General features: G+C 39.8%; 1 protein-coding gene and 1 long non-coding RNA gene across 3 annotated transcripts in view; both read left to right on the forward strand.

Moving 5' to 3' along the window:
* Positions 1-2,723: 2,723 nt before the first annotated feature.
* LOC124855897 lies at positions 2,724-11,025 on the forward strand. The gene is made up of 3 exons (XR_007035179.1): positions 2,724-2,959; positions 5,678-5,745; positions 10,749-11,025. It is a non-coding gene; the product is annotated as an uncharacterized LOC124855897 (long non-coding RNA).
* A 6,985-nt stretch (positions 11,026-18,010) lies between these two features.
* The window catches only part of mta1 (metastasis associated 1), a 45,951-nt gene continuing 38,453 nt past the window's right edge, over positions 18,011-25,508 (forward strand). For both annotated transcript variants that reach the window (XM_047345386.1, XM_047345387.1), the window contains exon 1: positions 18,011-18,165. In XM_047345386.1, the coding sequence (XP_047201342.1) occupies positions 18,138-18,165 (28 nt within the window). In that variant the 5' untranslated portion in view covers positions 18,011-18,137. The remainder of the gene's footprint in view (positions 18,166-25,508) is intronic.

Consider the following 25,508-nt stretch of genomic DNA (forward strand, 5'->3'; position numbering starts at 1 on the left):
TGCTCGTCTGCAGATCAACTATCCAGCCCTGCAGGGACAGATACAAATAAACAGAATGGGGTAGAAGGGGGAGTACTACATTGGCATTACTAATAAGGTTCAGAAAAAAGTTGCTATGTGAAAATTAAAACTCCTTTCCAGTCATCTGTTATGTCAAATGAAAAATTCTATGTAAGCTACAGGCATTGAGCTTTAAAATTTAAATTTGTATGCGGGCTTACATTTAGTTTGATTTAGATTTCCATGAAAAATTAAATTTAACCAGACACTTCGAAGAGGTTCTGATGCCGAGGGACGCTGTAATGAACTGTGTGGATTAATACACCCAGCGAACTTATCCTCTTTCAATGTAGGCATACTTGAGTTTGGACTACAAAATCGCAGTGAGAAATAAATATGACGGATACGCGAAATTGATCTGCTGGAAGTCCATGACCTTATTTAGCTGTTCTGCAGCAAATACTGTGGCAAAACAGTTAGAAAAACATAACAGATAATGGAGGAAATTGAACAGACTGAAAAATCAGAATCAGAATCAGCTTTATTTCCAAGTTCGTACATACAAACAAGGAATTTGACTCCGGTACACTTTGCTCTTTTGTTCTGTTTTTGCATTACAGAATATACATATTTACAATGTACAATATACACATATATAATAAAAAGGTGCATTTGCAAAATCTGTATGCTATTGTTCTGTACTCTATTGAATGTTCAACAGAGAAACAGCCTGGGGGAAGAAACTGTCTCTGTGGCGGCTGGTTTTAGTAAACAGTGCTCTGTAGCGGCGGCCTGAAGGTAAAACTCTGAACAGTATATGTGCAGGGTGTGTGGGGTCTGCAGAGATTTTAGCAGCTCTTTTCCTGACCCCAGACCTGTATAATTGCTGGATGGAGGGAAGGTCAGCCCTGATTATTCTCTATGCAGTCCTGATTATTTGTTGCAGTCTGGACCTGTCTTCTTTTGTGGATGAGCCAAACCACACTGAGATGGATGAAGACAGGACAGACTGAATGATGGCAGTGTAGAAGATGACCAACAGCTCCTGTGGAAGGTTGAACTTCTTGAGTTGCCTCAGGAAGTTCAGTCTCTGCTGGGCTTTCTTTCGAACAGTGTCTATGTGTTAGGACCATCTCAGGTCCTCAGAGATGGTGGTTCCTAGGAACCTGAAGTGGTCCACAGCCGTTACAGTGTTGTTGAGGATGGTGAGGGGGGTGTATGGGGTGGTGTTCTCCGAAAGTCCACCACCACTTCCGTCAGGAAGCTGTTGATCCACTGACAGGTGGAGGCTGGGACATTGAGCTGGGTGAGCTTCTGGTGGAGGATGTCTGGTATGATGGTGTTGAAGGCCGAGCTGAAGTCTACAAACAGGATCCTGGCGTACGTCCCTGGGTGGTCGAGGTGTTGCAGGATGAAGTGTAGACCTACGTTAACAGCATCATCTGCCGACCTGTTTGCTCAGTAAGCAAATTGCAGGGGGTCCAGCAGGGGGCCTGTGATGTCTTTCAGGTGCTTCAACACCAGCCGCTCAAAGGATTTCATGACCACAGACGTCAGGACTGTAGTCATTTAATCATACGATGGTGGGTTTCTTGGGAACCGGGATGATGGTGGATCGTTTGAGGCAGGAGGGGACCTCACATTTCTCTAGTGACTTGTTGAAGATCCTTGTGAAGATTGGAGCGAGTTGATTTGCAAATGTGACCCAAACAGAATATGAAGATACCTCAACAACACCCGGAGAGACCAAATTAAACATTTCTGCACACCTACAGACTCCGGGTACACAAAATGTATTAAAGGCTAAAAAAAGTGGGTTTTGCATGATATGTCCCTTTAAAAGTAAAAAAAAACCCACTTCATGACCATTAATGTATGTTTGTAACCTTAAAGTGAAATGTGTATTGGAATTGAATGAGAAATTTTAACTTACTTCATTATCTGTGCTGCCTCAACAAGTAGTGTCTTTCTTTTCTTAAGAATAAACAAAATAATTACACTTAAAGCACAACAAGACACTGTAAGATTGGAACAACTGAGATCCAACTGAGATGCACAGGTTAAATTAAGGTCAAAAACCTTAATTTGAATAAAAACATTCAGTTTTAACTTTCAGGATGTTGTGATTTACAAAGTAAACCTTTTATTAACATTTGTCTTTACATATGCCTACATATGCCTCTGTATTACATCAGTGTTGGTGGTCTACAATAATCTTTTTTTTTCTACCTTATTTACTCACTAATAATCATATTTTGTGTACAGCAACCAAAGATTTGTCCTCCTGGAGATTCTGGGCTATATTCTGTTCCTTCAACACCACACTTTATTTAAAATCTGCATTAATTTATCATTTATTTCTAAAGGACTAAAATTGACGTGGCACATACAGCTATACAATATTTTCAACAAACACTCATCCTTCTCTTCTGAGGATCTTTGCACAAGTTTGCAGCCTAGCTTGCTTCCTCTCTGTTTTGGTATGGCTCACTGGTAATTCAGCTTAAAACATGTCTTCTTTGTGGGTCCAGTAAATCATATGTGAACAAAACTTACAGAAAGAGTTGTTCTGTTTAATAAATATATAGCAGAGGTACTTTGTTTTATTAATTATTTTATAGCATTGTGTTGCACTGTATTCAGGTCCCTCCCACACAGCTGAGCATTCCCTAAAATTAAGACATGTCTGGAATGACATACCGTTTTGTCTGGATCCAGATCAGAGTTCAGAGTTTGAGAACAGCTGCAGAAATTACTGTGACTCCTCAGTCAGTAGTGTCTCTTCTCCAGGCCATGTTCAGTTTCCACGGTAACCAACTGTTGTACTAAAGGCATTAATATGACAAACTGACAATGTTCAACGCCCCCTTCCTGCAACCTCTCTGAAACAGATCCTGGACAATGACTTTCCCAGCGTCTCTCACCATCCTCTGCAGGGCCTGAATCAGATACCGAGCTGGTGAGGCAGTAACATACTGAATGTTGGAGCTTCGGTTTTGAGCGAACCATCACTAGGATGCTAGCGCTCCATAGGCAAGTGCCAAGTGCTGGCCAAGTAATTTCACGAAGACTGAAATTGCCAAATTTTACGATTTTTATTTTGTATTTGTAAATAATTTTTCTCTATATTCCATCTTTGCTCAGAGCACTTTCATATGTTGGCTGAAAGGCTAAAATCAAGCACCACCTGAAACCTGAAGTCTGTGAGGCCTTCCCACCCTTGGCTAAATCCTTGACAGTTAATCAGATTATTTAGGAAAGTTAGTGGAATTTATTGGTGAATACCAGTGATACTCCTGACTTCAGAATTTACTTTGAAATGTTTGACAGACATTGACTTAAACATTAATTTTGCAGAATAGAAATAATCTAAAATCTTATTTCGCATCATACTCTCAGTAGGAAACAGCTTCTTCCTCTGTTCAGCCCTTTTATCCTCATCAGGACGACCAGCTGCACAGATGTAACGCAGGAAGCAGCATGGGGGTGTTTTTAAATGCCAGCAGGACACCTGTCTTAAACACAGCTCAATTCCAAACATGCTAAACAAGCCATGTTCCCCAATTTCAAACAGGTGCCAACATTGGCCCACGACTGGTTTTCCTTTTAGTCTCCCCCTGATTCTCACAAAAATCCCAACACCCAGCCTGAAGAGATGGAAATCCTGCTATAATCCACCAAATGCAGAGGAGCCTGCAATATAGCTGGCCCCAGAACCAAGTCCAACAAGCCTGCCTCTTCTTGCAAACAGACACCAGAGGGAGAAAGCACCAGCTACACATCTGAGTTCTGAGGCCTTCATTTCAAATGCACAACATTTAAAAGATCCCACGAAGCTGTGGATTTTCTTTAACCATGAGCATAAAATGCTTGTATGGGTAACACGTGATCAGCTGGGTGACCATGTGCATGTCTTTCAGTAAGACATCAGAAAAAAGAGCCTGAATTAATTATTGAAATGGTCTCTTAGCATACAATCTAGAGGGACTTTTTTTTAGCAACAGAAGCTGGTGTTTATCACCACTAAGAGACTAGGGGAAGGCTGGATATTCTCCACAGATGTTAAAATACAAGCATTGTGTGGATGCTGAGTGGTCCAAGTGACCTTAACAAGCTGGTTCCTTGTCTGCATGATAGAACTGGGCCTATTTTATTTTTATTCTGTCTTACTTCCAAAGATAGAATGTGATTTTTGGCTGCTTTATTGGGCAACAATAGAAAGTGGTTCACAGGATTTCCTGGCAGATGGCTGCATTGACTGTGGACTTTAGAAAACACATTGGACCAACACCAGCAGATGACATGGCAACCTTAATTATCAATGACTGTGGAAATTTCACACTGGACTTTAAGCAACATGAATTATATTCCTCTTCACTCTTCCTCCAGACTCTGGGAGATTGATTTCCCAATGAATTACAGACTTTACTTTCATTGAAAAAGATGACTTTAGACCACTGAGCAGCAGTTCAGTTCTTTTTCTGCTTAGCCCAGGTAGGACTCTTCTGATGTTGTCTCTGGTTCAGGAGTGGCTTGACATCACCTCCAGCCAAAACTTGTGTAATACCCTTTCTTACCTTGACCCTGTGTGACTGTAGCCCTGGGGTGGCTTTATGCAGACAAAACACATTTGTTAGTAAAGTGCATTTTTCGTGCAGAAAGCCAGAGTGCTCCTGTGTTTTTCGCCTTGGACAGTCAGCTTGGAAGCGTTATATTCCCACATGCCAAACACAGCGTGGGTGTGGGGTGGATTTAGTTCCACCGAAAGCCTTTTTAAGTGATGCAGTGATGGCAAACAGCTTTTCAAATTGGTAGAGGCTTCATTTCATACACTTTTGCTACATCCTGTGTATTCCATAGGCTTAATTTTAGCACACTGTTCACATTGAAAATAGCTATTTAATTACCCATGTTTGTTATGAGTATATGGTTATAAGGTTATAGAGGGACATGTGGCACATTGAGGGGGGACACAGATTCTGAGAATCCCAGCCAAGGCCCCTGTGGAGAGTGGGTGTGCTGAAGGCAGCTGGCAGAAGGTTTTGGAGGTTTTGATCCTCCCTCTCATTTTCAAGGGACTCCCATGAGAGTTAAAGTCTAAATCCAGAAAATCCACACTGCATAGTGGCATATTAAGCTGGATCTGTAATAGATAAGGTTTATTTTTACAACACTTAAGCTCTATTAAGTTCAAATGGTTTTATATAATATGGTTCCCCAAATGTCTGAGTAATCAAGGTTTTTCTGTTTGTGTGGCATCCCACTGTCAAATATCAAATGATCAATAAAGCCCGTCATGCATTTGTGCTAAAACCCCTCAGTACTCAGCAGATGTACCAGTGCTGGATGTGTTGTTTTAACTTGCTTCATCAGGCATCAGTCAGCAGACTGATCATTCAGCTGGGAAAAGACATGAAACTGTACCAAGTGGATTTTTGGTATGCTGGTTTTAGGGTTTAGTGCCTAACTGCTTCTATAGGAAAAGACATTTCACAAACTAAAACTCTGGCACAATTTCTTGATATGTTTTAGCTTTTTTGAAAAATTATCGTGTGTTCATTGTCTCTCTGAAAATATATTTAAAAGAGAACAAGAAAACAAATTCCTAGTTGTTTGAAAGGAAGTTTGTTCATAATTCCCTCACTGATCTATTCTTTCACATGTCATCTTCTGACAGGAGCTCCCTTGATGAGATCTCAGCCCACAGACAACATCAGTCACCGTGACAACGTCTTGGCTACTCGGGTTTTTACATCCCATCATCCCATCATAGATATTTCAGCACTGAAAATGTTAGTTTACCACAGCATGTATCTGCTTCTTCCACATAAGCTGGATCATTTCAGTATCTACTGCCATTTGCACATCTGGTCTACTTTAAACAAAGTGGCCAGATTCAGTATGCAGTGGCTTGCACAAACGCTCTTACTGCTTGAACATTTTGCACTTTTGCAATTACAAATTTCAGTCTATTTTATTGGAATTTTACACTACAGGCCGAAAGTTTGGAAGCAAAATCAAATAAGAAAATCATTGTATCATTTTATTAAAATTTGCAACAAAATAAACAAAAAGTATCACAGAAAAACTCCCATCAGAAGTGTTTTGATTATAATTATCAGATACCAGGGTTTAGGTAACCTGGTGTATATGCAATATGCAAACTATGAAATATTATTTACTTTTGCTCTGAAGTTGTGACATGTGGAAACTGGGGCATAATAATAAAAACAAGGTAAGATCAAGCAACAAATTCTATCCTATAATCCGTCAAACTTATACCGTTTTTTTTAGAATGGCATTGTGAACAGAAACTTTCAGTTTCTTTTAAAGGTTTGGCCTGTATATAAGCCAAAATTATTATAATAATTGTGAACTGGAAGGAAAATTAGAATAAGTTTGAAAACCATTCTCAACGTTTTTGCAAATACAGCTGTAAGTTTTGTGGTATTTCTCTGAAAACTTTGTTCATCTAAAGACTGAACTTTTGGTGTATTATTCTTCTAAATAACTTAATTCTTCATTAAAGAAGGGTTTGTGAACATCACATTCCAAGTCTTACATTAATGACTGTTTGGGCGAGCACCTCGTTCTGACAGCAATTACAAGAAATTATTGACTAGAAGAAAATGCTGTGCACAAAGCACATTAATTTGGCCCCCATTCTCAGCAGCAAGCAGGGGGCGCCATCTCCTTACTGGCAACACAGGCATGAAAGAAACAGAAAACATGAACAGATAAGTTCCATTACTTTATTGGCTGTCTGTGCCCCACATCAATCCTTTCTAATGATGCCATGGGCAACTGCCCATTTGGCCCATATCAAGGCCACCAGTACTTGCTACAAATTCCCAAGTGGATTTTGGTCTGGACTTTGACTGGGGCATGTTTACGGTGTCTCCTACATGCCTTGGTGGAAACTACAAACAATACTTCATGGCGCTTTCTTTTAAAAATGCCAATCTTCTTGCCACCCTTCCTTGGATTCTCCCAAGAGAGCTCTAGGTCTCTGCAGCTCCTCCAATTCAATTCAATTCAATTCAATAAAACTTTATTTGTCCACAACAGCAATTTAAGGGCACAATTACGCAAGCATGTTCATAGGCACCTTAAAAATGTTCAAATTTACACTTATATCCATACAAAATATACATCCATACCGCCAAACACATCTGAAGCCGACACAACATATTTGCATACATCATCCATAAACCTCGAGTCCATCCAGATACGTAGATATGTGCTTGAGAGGAGGGTTAGTTACGAGTTAAGAAGAAGTACAGCTTTAAGAACAAAGGTGGCCTCCCTTCTCTGTGTCCTGCAGCCTGGACATCGAAGTCGACATTTGGAGGGCAGCCACTTAAATTCATAGTGAACTGGATGTGTTGAATCTTTAATTATTTTCTGTGCCAAGCCTCTTGCTGGTCACATAAAAATGATAAGATCCTTACAGGTAGTCCAATGATCCTAGAGCACACAGTGACAGCTCTCTGTAGACGACTATTGTGCTGTAGGCTGATTAAGTCCAGCACATAATAGAGAACGTAATAACACTCTCTATGTAAAAATAATAGATGACCAGTAGAATATTTTTCTTGTCTCCAAATGCATTGAGCTTCCTGAGGAGGTATTGGTGTTGCTGCCATTTGCTTAGAATAAGCTATGTGTTGGAGGAGAACTTCAGCAATATTTATATTCCTCAACTTGCTCCACAGGCTCTCCATGAGTGGTAGAGGTGACCGCTGTGACCAGATCTCCATGCTTGGTCACCACCATATCCTTCATTTTACTAACATTTAGTTCCAGACATGAAGTGTCACACCAGTCCACAAACTGCAGGAACTGATCATAATTGAGGTCAGGGCCTCACAGCAGAGAAAGGAGCACTGTGTCATCAGCATACTTCACCAGTTTACAGTTAGGCTGAGTGGATCTACAGTCACTGGTAAAAATAAAATGAACAATAAAAGATGAAAGTACACAACCTTGGGGCGAGCCAGTTGAGGTGTAATGGATGTCAGAAAGAATGTTGTGGACCAGCACTCTCTGTGATCTATTAGATAAGAAAATTCAGTATCCACACGATTATCTGGTCATCCTGATTAAAAAAAGAGGAAAGTTTAGAGGCCCGGATATGAGGCTGCAGAGTGTTAAATGCTGAAGAGAAAGATGTGGAACTGTGAAACTATCAATAGATCTCTGGAACAGAGGCTGAAACACGTCCCCCAGCTGCACTGTTTCTGAGGACCCTACATCTGATGTGGTCTGGGCATGATGAACTTCTCTCCTTGGTCCTCTGTACTGCTTTCACTACATCCTGAATGTTGAAAGTAAATACAAAGTTGCAAGGTTTAAGTTTGGATCTCCAGAGTTACCATGTTTCTCTTGACCGCACATCCCTTCTTGGTGAGTAGGACCAACGTGTGAACAGGAGCGTGGGAGCCAGAGGGTGTGTTGAATATTTAATAATAACTGAACCGAGAACTTACAGCATGGAACAGAGGCAGGCAGGCGGACGTTGAACTGGAAAACAACAGCGAAACGGAGCAGGGAACTAACAGTACGAACCAGTAATCAGAATTCTGAGGGAAATGGAGAATGGACCAATGAACTGAGGGAGGTAATCAGAGAGAATCAGGAACAGCTGATGGAACAGGGAGAAAAAAGGTAACTGAGGGAGAGTGACTGATTAACACAGATGAGCAGGGAACGCAGGGATGTGACAAAAAACATCTAAGTGAACAGAAACAAGTAAACAATGAAACTATCAAAAATAACATGACTAGGGAGAAAACAGATCTATAAGAAAATACAAATGAAAACATCTAACTAGGGATGTAACAAACACCCAAACAACAGAATGAATCTAGTAAACCTGAATGAATGAAAAATAAGGCAAAAGAAGAACATGGCAGTAAAGTGAGCTCAAAAAACCCAGACACAAGCAGATTATGACAGAGTGTACGAGTGAACATCCCACTAATTTGTTTTTGTCTTTTAGTTCTAATTTTCTTGTAAGTTTTTAATTTGATGTTTCCAAAGTGGGGATATAAGTTTTGATCTATATATTTCATTTATATGTGTTTATATATTTATATTTATATGATGTATATCCCATCAGATATGGGATGAATAAAGTATTTTTGAATTGAATTATTATGTGCATTTGTATGATTTCTGCTGTTATACCTGATTAAGCACCCTACATAAGTTGCTGAACATGTGAAGATCCACCTAAATACTTTTTACCTGTAAAACAACACACATTCTCATTGAGGTGACTAAAATCCACTTCATGACGCCAACATCTGTTTCCACCCCACATGGTACAGACCTCCCACCAACTGCAAGTCCCTGTCTCAAGATGTAGACCCACTTGACCATTCACCAGCTGCTCCTCAAAAAAAAAGAAGAAAATGTGAAGCTCTCCTTTGGTATTTTGGCACACATGATGAGGACTGAAACGTGCTGACAGTTTTCCCAGGCGAGGTGGGGCCTGGGAGGAACAGAGGGCATCTTTTCGGGTGGCACATATTTCATGCATTTCTGATATTTCTTTCATCTACCTCTCATTGTGACTTCTCTTTCATTCTGTGGAGGTCAGACTGAGTATCAATAACCCATGAACACAATATGGTTAATCCCTTTGCATTAGGCTCAAGAGTTCTGTGGGTGTGTGTCTTTCTCAAAGCCGTGCAGCAGATGAGAGACTGAGAAGCTATAGTAGCAAATTTGCTCAATATCAATAAGAATTTTTTTTGTGAAATTAGTTGATTAAATTATGTGTATATGTAGTTATAATAGGCTTTAAGCAATATTTCATAATAACAGACCAAAGTAAAATTTCTCATGCTAGAGATGCAATTTTCTCTTCTAGAGAATGACTTATTAGAGAGCTACTAAACACAATGGGAAAATCTGTGTGAATGAGGACCCCTGCTGGACGAGTAAAGTGAGTGCAACCCAGCAGTATTTGTCTGTCTGGGGTATTAAGCAACAAAACATGACAAAATTACAATTTCTAGGACTGAATTAATAAAATACACCATCGGAATATTATAAATAGCATTTTTGGCAGATTCGTGGATCCAGATTTCTCTTTGTCTTAAATGATTTTTTTTTTTTTGCCAAAACAGAGACAATACCTCCCTCTGTTGACGGATTAATATAAATACATCCTGTCATTTTCCTTCCTGAAAGTCATCCGCTTCAAAAACAAAGAGGTGACAAAATAACGACTATTGTTAGATATAGGGTTGGGACAAGAGGGAATTGCATTAAATGAAAAATTTGAAATAAGGATTTATCCTTAAACTATTTATGAGGATTTTCTTTGAAAACACATCAGAAGAAAACAGGTAATGAGTCAAGTAATCGTAATCCTGTCGTTAATCATAATCCTGTAGTTAATACAACCAATGATAATTATCTCATTGTAAGTTTCTTAATATCTGCATGCCACCCTCACTAACCATGCAGAGTGACTGTCTGCTGCAGGAATTAGCCCTTTAAAAAGCATGTGTCACATATTACACTTTAATAAAAGTAATTACATTTCTTCTTCAGTTAATTAAGAATACACCTAATTGCACTAAGGTGTGCTGGAGAAAGCTGCTTCCCCGTAGTGTCTGTATCCATGCACCGTTCCCTCGTGAGAGAAATAAAAAAGCACAATCAAAGCTACGGTGTGGTTTCTGTGGGGGAAATGGGCCTAATTGATTTCCTTTGTGTCTTTGTCCCTCCTGCAGGAAAGGAGGAAGGTGAGAAAATGAGACGCAAAGAGAGAGATGAGGAGACAAGAAGAGAGATGGGACTTTCTGAAGATGGGCAGCATTTCTCTCCACACAGACAGAGATTCAGCAGGGAGAACACCAGCTGAGCACTGCTCCAAAGATAACTCTGCCTTGATGCTCATCTGCCCGTCATCCTGACTGCAGCACATCTGGCAGAGGAGCAATCGATTCAAATTGAACATCTGCACAGCTGCATGGAGCCAAATAAGCAGTCCTAATAAAAGCAGGAACAGTTCCCAAATACAACACTGCAGCTTTACTATCCATTTTCCTTTAATTGGACCATATTAAGGACTGGCAGTGGTTTCTCTCCATTTAATTAGGGAATCTTGCAAAAGCAAAATCTACCTTACTTGTACAAAAAATGAGGGAATATTCTGCAAGGTGGTGCTTTTTACTGCAAAGAGTAAATTGTTAAGTGAGCAAATTACAGGTTAGTTCATATCAACAGAACATTAATCAATTAATCAGTCAACCAATCAGTCAGTCAGTCAATACACAGAGTGCTTCACATAAGATAAAAACTGTAATGTCAAATAAACAGAAAGAAAAACAAAAAAATCCAAAAACAGAAATGAAGAGCTAAACAAGGCTAAGTGTGAAAAACATATGTAAAGAAATATGCAGCTAACAGAGGTGACATTGGTTTGTGGGACATAGGGAATGTAGATGAAGATGATGATGAGGAGAAGAAGGATGGGGAGAAGCAGGAGGTAAATACGCAGAAGGAGACGCTAGAGAGGAAGATATAAAAATTCCAACAAGCAGAGATTTTAAAATCTTAAGAATGTTAAAACTAAAAGGAATAAAGCATGAAAGAACTAATTAAAACAATAAATAAATAAATAGATAAATAATGATAAAAAACAGATATGATACATCTACAAATAAATAATTTAAAAAAGTAATTAAAAGATAAAATAGAAGTGTTAAATCGAAGATAAAAAATAAAAGAGGAATACAAAAATAAATCAACATATAATAGCCAATACAAAAATAAGAAAAATGTAAATAAAAATAAACTAAGCTCTACATTTAATTCAAACAGCAGGACTATAACTGGTGCATGTTTTTGGAGTTCATTGATCACCACCATAAAACAAAATAAGTGAAGAAAATAAAATATTTTTAAAAATCCATTTAAATTCAGACAAAAAGTGCAATAAAACTACAGAAATAATTAACTAAAGACACATTAGGTTAAATCAAGAATACATAATCTTAATTTCTAAAGGTCAGCAAAAAACCCAGAACAAAATGATACATTTCTAAATCTGCTATAAAACATCAAAGGTCTCTTCTGCCCTCAAGTCTTCAGGATGGTTGTTCCACAGGCAGGGGCCATAACAACAAGAGGACGCCTCACTGTGGGTTTTTGTTTAGATATTGAGTATTATCAAAAGAGGGGTCTGGATAGCTTATCCAAGAAATATGTTAGACAAAACCCACATAATAATGGCTTTAAAAGCACCCCAAAACTGTTCTTTTTTTCTGGTCTTCATCTGCAGTTGAGCAGCTGAATCAAACTATGACACACATTTAAATTCATTATCATTCAATCATAAATTTATTGTGTGGCCAACACATAAACATTTCCACACACTCATGTACAAAAAACAGCCTGCTTGTCTCTTGTTCTTTGTCATGAAAACCTCCAGGATACAACACAGGATGGTTCCCATGCAGCACACTTGCAACACTGAGACTCCACAGCAGTAGGAGTGCGTACAGCACAAGTGCACACGATTGGCCTGTAACAGTCATGTGACTGCAGACTGTAGTCCCCTGTGTTAGGCCACAGTAATTGAAGCTTCCATATGGTATAGATCAGATGGAGCTTTTAACCACAGCATTCTGGCAGCACAGAGGCTCCACGCTTGTACCCACAATGAAAACTGAGCAAATACAACTGTGTGTGGATTACTAAAATATATTCTCTCATTCTGCACCAGCATACGTTAGACGCCTCTCACTAACAATTAATAGGATAGAAAATCTACTCACTAATGCATTTTTGTAGGGTATCTTATGTTTTTGACTATAATAAAATCACGTTAATACAGCAATAGTACATCATCCAAGTAGAAAGAAGCAGAGCTTGTCTCATTACAAAACCTTCTGGCTGTATAAGCTACAACTAACCAGTACTTATTTACCCAGATGTTTGCATTTTCATGCAAAGAAATTACAAGATTCAAGGCAAAAGTCTTAAAAGAACCAAATCTCAATTGTGTTGCAAGAATCATGCATATCCTGAATGAGTCACTGTGCATTTCTGCCTTCACTAAAAACTCTGGACATCTGTTGGTATATGAATTGGTATGTAGCTACATTTTGGGTATTTTGGGTACTATACATTTATTGATATGTGATCATAATCAAGTTGTTTGTTTGCATGATCAACTACAATCTACAACTACAAATACTGTTTTCCTTCTTGCTAACAAATTAAAGCACAAAAAGACAGCATGATTGTATAGAAGAAAAAATTTGAAGTGTTTGTCTACAACAGCAAAGATTTGGGAAATTCAAACAAAGTCCATAAGGTATGACATCTGCAAATATTAAAAGGTTTACAGATGACACATTAGTGCTATTTTTTTATCTCCAACAATGAGACATAGAAGAAGTGGCGATCCTGAAAAGATGATGGCAGGGTAACCACCTCCCACTGAAGGAAAGTGGTAGTCTACAGCAGGAAACAACAGCATTCCTATTTTGCTCTCTCTATCAGTGACGCATCGGGTAGAAAATATGAGCAACATCAAGTTCACGGGGGTTCAGCTTAAAGATGATCTCACTTGGTTCCCCCACGTACATTCTCAAGTCACATCACCTTAGGCAAACGGTCTCTTCTAAGGGCCTTAAAACCTTCTACAGGGGCTGCTGCTGACAGCATTTTGTCCATGAGCATCACACTGTTGGACGGCTATAGCGCTGTACAGGACTATTAAGACCGGCACACAGTGATTGAAGCAGTAGAGGACTATACCAGAACAGATCTCCCTACACTGCAGGATATCCACACCAGGTGCCATCAAAATGATCACAGATACCTTTCAACCTACTGTCTGTTTAGGCTGCAGAACTCAGACAAATGGTTCTGTAGCCTGACAGCAAACACCCAGAGACCGAGAATGACTTTCTATCCTCATTGTATGAGGCTCCTCAACATTTCTTGAAGAGCCGACCAGATACTCCTGGGTGATTTAAAAGATTCTTTTTTTCTTACATTGCTAATGTTTGTTACCCTTAAGTGGGAAGTACCCTACATCAAATATCTCAAGATGGACAAAATAAACATCAAAGTAAACACTAAACAGTTGGTTTTGGCATTGCCAGTGGGTGACATGCGCAAAATATTTGAATATTGGAGTGCATATATTTTCAATATACAAGCATGTTAATTTAATTTTGTTTTCGCATTAAATGATCTCTTAGGTCTCTTTCGACTATTAAACCCGGAACCTTTTTTTACCCAAGATCTTAATTTCCAGGAGCCTTTTATTTTACACTGGCGGCCTGGCCATCAGGTTTGTGTCTTTTCACTGTGTGATACAAAACCATGCTGTTTATGTAAATGATGTTTGCTTACCTACTGTAAACGGAATAAAGCTAGGAGGTGAAAAATGGCCACCAAGTCCTTCTAAGTCTGTTACCCAGAGGAAGACCTTTAATTGTTTGTAAACAAAAGTTTCAAATTTGGAGAGATGAATCTCTGTCCAGAGCAACTGCTAGGACAAGAAAGCAATTAAAACAAGACAATCGGACCAACAGAGCCTTGTTTTCAGACTGTTCAATAAACGTTATAATTCAAAACCAAAATAAGTTACTCCAAACTTTGTGGTAATGTGTAACTAGAACGGATAGGAAATGAAAAATGTCTATCACAATTACGGTGCGTTTGTGGAACAGAGGGTAAAGGGGTTCTAACTACAAAAATAAAAGCTGTGACTTTCAGTAATTAAACTATAACTGATGATTCTGTCACAGCATTCACAATTTATAGCTCATGACAATTCACTTCAAAATTCATGAAAATGTGTAACAAAGTTTACTTAAATTAGCCAACACATGTTCTACTGGTTTTTAAGTAGGAGGGGGGAAGCCTACTGTCAGCACTAAAATCCGGATTTCTGGTTTGTTACACAGCGGTTACACTCCAAAACAATATTAAAATTCCTGCAAATTAAGAGGTACACTAAATGGTCAGGCTATATTAGAAGCTTCTCAGAAAATAAATTCTGGTGAAAACACATTCAGGGTTTCATAATAAAAACACATCAAAAGACAACAGGAATAGATTTTAAATAACACTTTACTGCATTTAGCTGTCTGTGGAAATAATGAGCGGTGCAGCCTTAACAAATTTAAGGATCAATGAGGCTAATCGCAAATAGGGCTTCAGTTTGCAAGTGAGCCAACTGGACTCTGGAGCAATGAAATAAGATCATGTGGTCTGATGCAAATGTACTCTGTTCCAGAGTGATGTGGCATCAGAGTAAGAAGAGAGGTGCATCAAGTGATCCACCCATCATGTCACCATTCATTGGACTACAATTGTGTAAAATTGGATCAAAGAGCATGTGACATCATAAATTGGCCACTACAGAGTCCAGATCTGAGTATCCTTGTAATGTGCTGGAGAGGAATTTGCACATCGGCCTGACTGTTCAATCATCTCCACAAGATCTTTGCAAAAAATGTACGCAAATCTGAAAAGATAAAAAAAAATATAATAAATAATAAATGTGACATTGCAGAAGTTGGTCGAAACAATGCCACAGAGAATGTGTGCTGTGTTTCAATTTAATTGAGTTTCGTTTATTTATATAGCAGCAACTCACAAATCGATTTAACAAATAAATTGAATCCAGTCATACAGAAAGATTCAAAGTCAATTACATAGTACATTCCAAAGTAATCCTAGTGATCAAACAGTGCCGTCAAGTTCAGTACATATTATTTTTTAAATTGGGTTAAAAGTTTTATATCTGATGAAACCCAGATGATTGCTTTGGGTGACTGACTTACAGCATTCTCCCTTCCTGGACGAGTGTGTAGCGACGGTGGACTATCGCCTGCATTGAGTTATTGACTTTACAGCAATCCTTCATACCAAGAATGCATGTAGCGACAGTGGCAAGGAAAACTTCACTTTGACAGGAAGGAACCTCCAGCAGCACCTGGCTTAGTGCGAGCGGCCATCTGCCACAACTGACTGGAGGTACATACATGTCCTTCTCAAAATATTAGCATATTGTGATAAAGTTCATTATTTTCCATAATGTCATGATGAAAATTTAACATTCATATATTTTAGATTCATTGCACACTAACTGAAATATTTCAGGTCTTTTATTGTCTTAATACGGATGATTTTGGCATACAGCTCATGAAAACCCAAAATTCCTATCTCACAAAATTAGCATATCATTAAAAGGGTCTCTAAACAAGCTATGAACCTAATCATCTGAATCAACTAGTTAACTCTAAACACCTGCAAAAGATTCCTGAGGCCTTTAAAACTCCCAGCCTGGTTCATCACTCAAAACCCCAATCACGGGTAAGACTGCCGACCTGACTGCTGTCCAGAAGGCCACTATTGACACCCTCAAGCAAGAGGGTAAGACACAGAAAGAAATTTCTGAACAAATAGGCTGTTCCCAGAGTGCTGTATCAAGGCACCTCAGTGGGAAGTCTGTGGGAAGGAAAAAGTGTGGCAGAAAACGCTGCACAACGAGAAGAGGTGACCGGACCCTGAGGAAAATTGTGGAGAAGGGCCGATTCCAGACCTTGGGGGACCTGCGGAAGCAGTGGACTGAGTCTGGAGTAGAAACATCCAGAGCCACCGTGCACAGGCGTGTGCAGGAAATGGGCTACAGGTGCCGCATTACCCAGGTCAAGCCACTTTTGAACCAGAAACAGCGGCAGAAGCGCCTGACCTGGGCTACAGAGAAGCAGCACTGGACTGTTGCTCAGTGGTCCAAAGTACTTTTTTCGGATGAAAGCAAATTCTGCATGTCATTCGGAAATCAAGGTGCCAGAGTCTGGAGGAAGACTGGGGAGAAGGAAATGCCAAAATGCCAGAAGTCCAGTGTCAAGTACCCACAGTCAGTGATGGTCTGGGGTGCCGTGTCAGCTGCTGGTGTTGGTCCACTGTGTTTTATCAAGGGCAGGGTCAATGCAGCTAGCTATCAGGAGATTTTGGAGCACTTCATGCTTCCATCTGCTGAAAAGCTTTATGGAGATGAAGATTTCATTTTTCAGCACGACCTGGCACCTGCTCACAGTGCCAAAACCACTGGTAAATGGTTTACTGACCATGGTATCACTGTGCTCAATTGGCCTGCCAATTCTCCTGACCTGAACCCCATAGAGAATCTGTGGGATATTGTGAAGAGAACGTTGAGAGACTCAAGACCCAACACTCTGGATGAGCTAAAGGCCGCTATCGAAGCATCCTGGGCCTCCATAAGATCTCAGCAGTGCCACAGGCTGATTGCCTCCATGCCACGCCGTATTGAAGCAGTCATTTCTGCCAAAGGATTCCCGACCAAGTATTGAGTGCATAACTGTACATGATTATTTGAAGGTTGACGTTTTTTTTATTAAAAACACTTTTCTTTTTTTGGTCAGATTAAATATGCTAATTTTGTGAGATAGGAATTTTGGGTTTTCATGAGCTGTATGCCAAAATCATCCGTATTAAGACAATAAAATACCTGAAATATTTCAGTTAGTGTGCAATGAATCTAAAATATATGAATGTTAAATTTTCATCATGACATTATGGAAAATAATGAACTTTATCAAACTATGCTAATATTTTGAGAAGGACCTGTATATGTTTGGCCGCAGACGTTCCATGTATGAAGTCTTGACAGGTTTTATGTAAGATAACTGAAACACAGTGATGAGAAAATTCAAACAGTCTTCAATCCTTATCATTCTCCTAACAAAACTCCACTCAGTGGTTCAGGGTTAAAAAAAAAAAGTACTACCCCCCCTACAAGTGTATTTTTAAGTGGTGCATTTTTACTCTGGAAATCTGTTTTACCTTTTTAGTAGATGTGGACATAGGGGAGGGGTGGAGGGGGGTACACAAAGATTCCAGAAAACTACTATGGTTCCTTAAAAAAGGTTCCTGCAGTCAAAAACGCGCCTTTTGTTACATTCCTCCCCCGGCGCCAAAGTTGCGTAGAGGTGTACTGTCTCTTTAAGAGCTCTCTGCCAGTCTGTTTCGTATCGATCAATCCTCCATTTTCCAACACACAGCGGCGGCAGCGGGAGAGAAGAGAGCCACCCCTCTACCTGGAGTGGAAGCCAGGGACCGGGGCAGTCATGGCAGCGAATATGTACCGGGTTGGAGGTAAGGCTGGTGGATTACATTTTAGAGCTGTAATCTTTTAAACTCGCACTCGCCATGATTCACACAGACTCGTTTTATATATTATACAGAGTGTGGTCCGTCGTTGCTTCCCTTCGGTTTTTTTTATTTCCCTAAAGCCAAATAGCTCACTGAGAGATGATGGTGAGTCTGTGAAGAGGAGGATGGTGATGAAGACTAAAAACTGTTCCAAAATGTCCACACTTCCTTTGTTTTATTTTTTGCTTCCTTTACCGAAACTCAGCATAGGCACACGCAACTTGAATATAATGATACCCCTGAATTATTCATTAGTCTTGCTTTCGTCTAAGAAATTCAGAAAGTTTCGCCCGCCTTGTTCAACTATTCCATGTACTCGCTGCTGTAAGTAGCATTATGAGCCCTTCACTGACCTGCTGAGACCGCTTACAACTGACAAAGCATCCAGGAGTGCAGGCAAGAAACGGCAACAGGGACACAAAAAAGTTGAAGGCTACACTTAGTTTTAACAGATGGAAATGAGGAAAAATAAAGATCTGCTAGCATCCTTCTGGATCCTTGCACGTCTACAACTGGGGAGTCTTTTTTTTTTATACAGGCAATTGCTTCTAATGCCTAATTAAGATTGCTGATTCCTCTTCATGCTCATTTTCTGCTACATCTTGATGGTGCCCAGTAAAAATACTTCAAAATGACGTGCTGGTAGCTGTTCCACTGTTTAAAGATTACAGCATTATTATATATTTTTCACAGTAATTTTTGGACCGCTTTTTCTAACTAACAAATGTACACTATAAAAACATAGCTAGGTCAGGCAGTAAAGAGTTTTTACTGTGAGATTTCTGAAAACAAACGTTTTTAAAAGGTGCGCCGATGCAAAAAACTGCTGATTCTACTTTGTGTATATTTGGGTCGATGATATCAGAAGAGGCATGGGAAGCAAGCTGATCTGCTGGCATTAATCAACTCTATGGAGGATGGGCAAATTTTGAGAGATTTTGAAATAGTCTGAAGCGTGTGATTGCAGGGGCTTTAACTGTGCATTATTGAGTCAGAATTTGACTGATGACCATCAAGCCATGATTGATACTGGGGTGACATGATGTTGATGACGGTCACTGTGTGCTGTTTGTGTTTGAATGTTTCTGTGAGATTAGTTTTCATATGTATTCACCACTGTTGAAATGAGTAAATGTTGTATTCTCCTTATACCCACTTAAAATGTTTCCTGATTTGCCAGTACAATGGTGTTGCATGCGGTCTGAACCTGCGTACCCAAACAACATCTCTGGTGTTGACTGCGATATTATGGAATGCTGCTGCGGGTGCATGCATGGTTTGGCAATTTTGCTCTTTTTAAGCCCGTCAGGAGATCGTTTTTTGGCGGAAATAGCGGGTCATGCTGCAGGCTTGCAGAAAACATCGTTAGGACTTGAAAATCCTCACCAACCAAATCTTATGGTGCTGACAAATCCTGAAATGACTGCTGAAAATCTTTGGTAAAGAAATGTGTCCATTCCAGTCTGGCCTGAAACAGGGATTCGAATACTTGGCTAAACCCCTGGTTCGTAACTGTTTCGAAGCGTACGCTGTTTACTGTTAGGGAACCTACGTTTAAAACCGATGAAAACACCAACTTAAGTTGACTGTTTTTTCTAACTTATTATTCATGTTACCTATAAAATTAAGCTGTTTTATATTAGTCTTTATTATAGTACCAGAAACCTTGTTTACTGTTGGCACATTTTCCTGAAATACATGTTGTTGTTTTTGCTGCATACATGCAGCCAATACAAGTGATCTCCTTCTCTGTCTGCTGTGTAGGTTTCAGGTTGTGGGATTTGGTCCACATGCGGTTGCTCTGCACGTCTGTGAGTTAAATGTAATTAATAAAAAGGCCTAAAATATTATGAGTAATTCTGTTAACTATTTTTTTTTTTAGACGATATTAGAAATGCACCAATTCTCATTGATTAGAACGAGTCTATTTTCACTTCAAATCTCATCAATGATCCGCAGGTTGAATATGGAAAAATTCCCCAATTTTATAAAATGGATCAAAACTAAAAACACCCACTGTTTTTGGTCTGTAAACACCTCAACCAATACCATGAGCTGTGATACACTCTTTTGGAATGAATAAAAAGTCAGTAAAAGGTTAAGGATTCACAACTACTACCTCTGTCAAGGAACACGCTGCACATCTTTGAAATCTTTCTTTGGGTGTTATAGTCCAATGAAGCATAATTCTGAATTGGCAGATCGGCCCACAAAGAAACCCTGACACCAGTATCAGCCAGGAAAAGTCTGATCCGTGCATCGCTTGATGAGATTGGGTCTGTATAGGTCTTAATGGAATAACTATAGGAGGCTGAAGTATTTAGATGGAGTTCTGGTTAGGCCAAAAACAAGCCGATTTATACCCGTGCTTCGCCTTTTCACCTCTTTCTACTTCCATTTTGTACACATGTATTTAAGCCACTAGGTATTATTTAATTTTCTTTGGTAGTATTTTCAGCAATTATGGAGATAAATGATCAATAGAAGGCTCAAATCTCATGTATCTTTGAACTTCATTGCGTATTATTTTCAGAAGAGGTTGTTTCACCCTGTTTCCATTGATTGTATTCTTGATCCCTGTTCGGGGCAGCTGATGTGATAGATCATGACCTCTGGTCAAACATAATAACCAAGAGTGACCTCCCGGTGTAAGATATTATTTATTGCACGTTACTGTAAAATAGCAGTAGATTAAAGAGAAGTACCTTTTTAAAATCAGATTCCCGAGCAGGTATGAAATGTCCTGCGGAAGACAAATCTTTTTTTTTTTTCCGCTTCACCACAAAAAGTTGAAAACTGCAAAGGTAGAAAAGGGCTAGTGGGACGAAATGACAAGCACCCACGCCTCATGACTTTCTCTGAGATCAATTTAACCTTGCGTCACAACAAAGCTCAGTTCTGGAATAGACAACCGGAACTTTGCAAGACAATAGGGCCCATCCTGGGAAGGCAGCAGCTTCCCTTTGAAAGAGCAGTGGACAAAAGCTGGCTTCTCAGGCCTTGATGTCTTTGTTTTGTTACTGTGCTGGCCGCACTCCCCTCATCCGGCTCACGCAACGCCGGTGTTGGTGCTTAAAGTGTTGCTGACTAACAATGAGCTCACACATCCAGTGACGCGTCATCTCAGGGGTATTAAAGGTGGCCATGTTAGTTTTCACTAGGTGGAAATGATTCCCTGCTTCTCTGCGGACAGACAGAATCCAGCCAAGGACTGAAAGAATGGATGGGATTTCGCATCAGTTGAACTATGATTTTTGCTGTATATTATAGATGCACAGCTTTTATATTATATATAACAATTCATCAGAAATAGATGCTGGTATGAGTATGACTGGCCAATAAAGCACAAGGCTTAGTGATGATGGGTTGCCACAGAAACCACTTTCACCTTTCCTGCTGCATACTCCTCTCTGGTATTTCTCTTTATTAAGTCATATTTGGTAACATATATATGTTTCCATTTTAACATGTCAAAAATATGAGCTGCTGGGGTCTCTCCAACAAACCGGCTTGAAAATCCACGGTGATGTAATTCCTCTTCTGATTAGTCATGTTGAGAAATCTGGGAAAAGTAATTGGAGCCCTTGCCCTTGTTCACATTTTGTCACTTTTACAACCAAAAAAAATCAGTGCTTTCACACCAAAGCTTTGGAACGCTTTGCTACCATGTCAGAGTCTGGTTACTGGAGAAGATCACGCTGGTGTGAACCCATCCCAGACCCTGAAACGGATTAGAGAACCGTACCGTGGTACAGTTACAACAAGTTTATCCAGACCCTGGAGCAGTTCGCTTGCAATGTGAACGCATGCTGGGTCAGTGTACCAAAAGCAGGAAGAGAGGATGTAACATAAGAGCAGCACATTTGAGGAGAACAAGAAGAAAAAGTAGAGGAAAACCAAAGTAAGAGCCTGAATCTGAAGACGGAAGAGTTTGCATGGAGTAGTGAAGAGGTGCAGGCGCACAACTGCATTTGAACACCTAAGTATCAACAGAAACCCCGAAGAGAAAGACTTTCTTCCTCATGCTTTTTTTTTTCTTCTTGATCAGCACAATACTGCCCCGAAACAATCAGTTGCAACTGCATGATTTTGTTTGTTATTCAGATTCTCCCACCTGAGGTGTGGGTGTCTACAGCTCCTCTAGAGTTACCATGGGCTGGTTTATACTAATGCATTTGTGTTCTGCTCCACCGAATCATGTTTCACTGCATTTACACCCCTAACTGTATGTCTTTTCAGGTCTGTCTCTACCATCTTCACGTGTCTAAAGACTGACTTTTCTCCATTCTTTTTTGCAAAATAGCTTAAGATGAGTCAGATTGGATGGCTGGAGTCTAAACAGTAATACATTAGGGTGTTGTCACAGATTGTTAGTTGGATTCAGGTTTGGAAATTTTATTACATAAATATGATTTGATCTAAACCAGAGGTCACGGATTAGCAGACAAGGGTCCGGATCCAGACCAACGTGCCGTTCAATCAGGGCCCAACCTGATTTTAAACATTTATATATTATTGCATGTTGTCCAACTGTGTCTAACTTCACTTCCGCCACATCTCATGTTAATATGGTATAGCCCAGCGGAGCGTCTGGCCCCGGGCTGCACCTGATGCAAGTCAGGCAATGAGCTGCTTCAGTCGGGGCTGCTGCTGCTACCCTAACCTCATTTACGATGTAGATATAAACATTTTATTCCTGCCGGCTGTGCATCTGACTTTTGAACAGGCTCAAAGGCAGCTATTTGGGTCAGCGACATTGTGGTCCACACTCCCAGCCAGCTGGTGGCAGTAATGCACCACATTGTTGTATGCCATGCACCAGAAAACAACAAAGAAGAAGCTATGTGGGTCCTTCAACGCGGTGGCTAAGTTACTGGGAGCTCATGCTTGCTGATAGTACAATGACTTGGTGCATAGATGAGGGAGTAAAAGAAGATGGCTTCATCAAAAATACGTAAAGCGGTCTATGAAAATCACACATTTTAAAAATGAATGGACAGAAGCATACGGTCTCGAACAGCACAACTGTGAGCACAGTGGATTTTGGGAAAACACAAAAAGCCTTTCACTGACTGGGAAATGATCACAGAGTGCATGGAAGCTGTGGCAGAAACACTTTAAGATGGAAAAGAAGGACAACAACTTAAGGAAAAGGTGAAGCAAATTGCCCTGCCTGTCACAAGCACAAGGAGAGCAGAATTATACCAAGTTGCACAGACCCAGCTCGACTGATCTATTCAAAGTGTGTTTAATATTGGTACTTAATTTGGATTGCTCTTTTCTGTTTAGCAGATGATTGCAAGGACATTTGAACAATTGTTCAGTAGTTAAAAAAACTCTAGTGTTAAATAAATGTTAAATAAAGATCAAAGAAAATATTTTTGTCTCTTGATTTAAAATGTTCTGACCTCAAAGTGTTTGGATGAGGGAGGGACTGGACCTCCTGCTATTTTAACTGGGGACCCCTGATCTAAACCATGACATGTAGCTCTGGCTGTATGTTAAGTATTGTTCTCCTGTTAAAAGGTCTTTTTGCAGGTTTTCATCCATGCTTGGCCTACGTTTAGCTACATCTATCTTCCCATGAACTCTCACCAGCTCGACATCATGATGTTGTCACTGGTGTGTTCAGTTTTAACATGTTGTATGTCGGACAACAATTAACGTTATGGTCTCTTATGACTGGAGGAAATTTGTCCATGTTCGCTGAGGAAGAATGTGTGTTCACAGTAAAAGGAACTTAATACACATGCATGGCACATTATTTTTATTTATTTACTGTAAATCAATACTTGCAACTGTTCCTTTCCGCTGTTGTTTTAACAGGATGCTCCATATTTATTAGCTTTGTGACATGATCTGATGAGAAAACGGTAACGTTAGAAGGACCTCCAAAGTTTTGAGGAGTAGAACGGCGTCTCACGTGACCAGCAGCTGAGAATGGTGTACTGAAAGACTTGTGTGAAACAGAAGATCATTTGATTCTTGAGTTGATGGTTACATTACAGAAGTAAGGTTATTTCCTCTGGAGTGTCACGTTTACTGTTCATTCATCTTCCACATGGGAGACTTTTAAACTGAAGGCTTCCTCTTTTGGATATGTGTAAACTGTGGTTCAATAGGAAGAGTAGAAGAGCAATCAGAAGGTTGTGGGTTCGATTCCAGCTTCCTCCTGCCATATTTTGATTTGCCCCTGGGCAAGGCACTGAACCTCAAGTTGCCTACCGATCTGCGTATTGGTGTTTGAATGTGTGAGCGTTAGTGAGTGCGATTGGGTGAATGTGGCTCTAGTGTAAAGCGCTTTGAGCGGTCTGTGTGACTGGAAAGGTGCTATATAAGTTCAGTCCATTTACCATTTACATCCTGTATGTGGCTCTTTAACAGGGAAATCTTAAATCAGGCATGAGGAGCATTAACCAGTAAAGTGGCTAATGTGTGAATGAATAAATGTAATCACTTTGACATATTGTTGATGCCCTTAATGCTGCTGTTGTCTGATTGGAAGGCATGGTAAGTCCAAGAAATCATTACTTCAATAAAACTTCTATATTTTAGCTGATTAACTTTCAATGTAGTTTTGTGCAACACTACAAAGTAGGTTTGTTCTAAAGCTGCACGATATTGCAAATATACCATCATCACAATATCCGTGTCTGCAATAGTCATATCGTAAAGAACTGTAAGGAGTGTGATTATTGTTGGCTAATATATTCCAAGTGTTATGGACTTGGATTTAACATGCTAATGTAATATTTACTCGGTTGGACAGTCTTATGGCAGCAGATGCTCACACTGGACACAAATGATGTGCCCAACACAAATGCCCAAAGTGCTAAAGATCACAGAGTGATGGAAGCACAGATGAGAAATGAGGAAAATAGGCATATATCGCATCTGATATTGTCATCGCAATATTTCCCAATATTATCGCAATTGCAAGATTTTCTAATATTGTGCAGCTGGTTTATGCTCCCATGTCCTGCGGTGTTTGTGCAGTGTGGGTTCGTGTATTACCTCCTGTTTCCACCTGAAGCAGTTTCTTTCAGGCTTCGTCACTCCACTTCTTGCCAGTGGAGACGTGGTAAAAAAACTAAATAGTTGGTGTACTTTGTAGAGTAGATTTGTCAGGACATCTAACCTGCACTTTTTATATTTTAGTAAGGACAAGTCCTAGAAAGCAATGGATATACTAGACATGTACCGTTCAGGTACTGACTGATACTGATAATGCAGTGTGAACGCATGCCAGGCCAGTGTACCACAGAAGGAGAGGATGTAACGTAAGA

This window comes from Girardinichthys multiradiatus, chromosome 19, assembly GCF_021462225.1.
Source record: "Girardinichthys multiradiatus isolate DD_20200921_A chromosome 19, DD_fGirMul_XY1, whole genome shotgun sequence".
NCBI lineage: Eukaryota > Metazoa > Chordata > Actinopteri > Cyprinodontiformes > Goodeidae > Girardinichthys > Girardinichthys multiradiatus.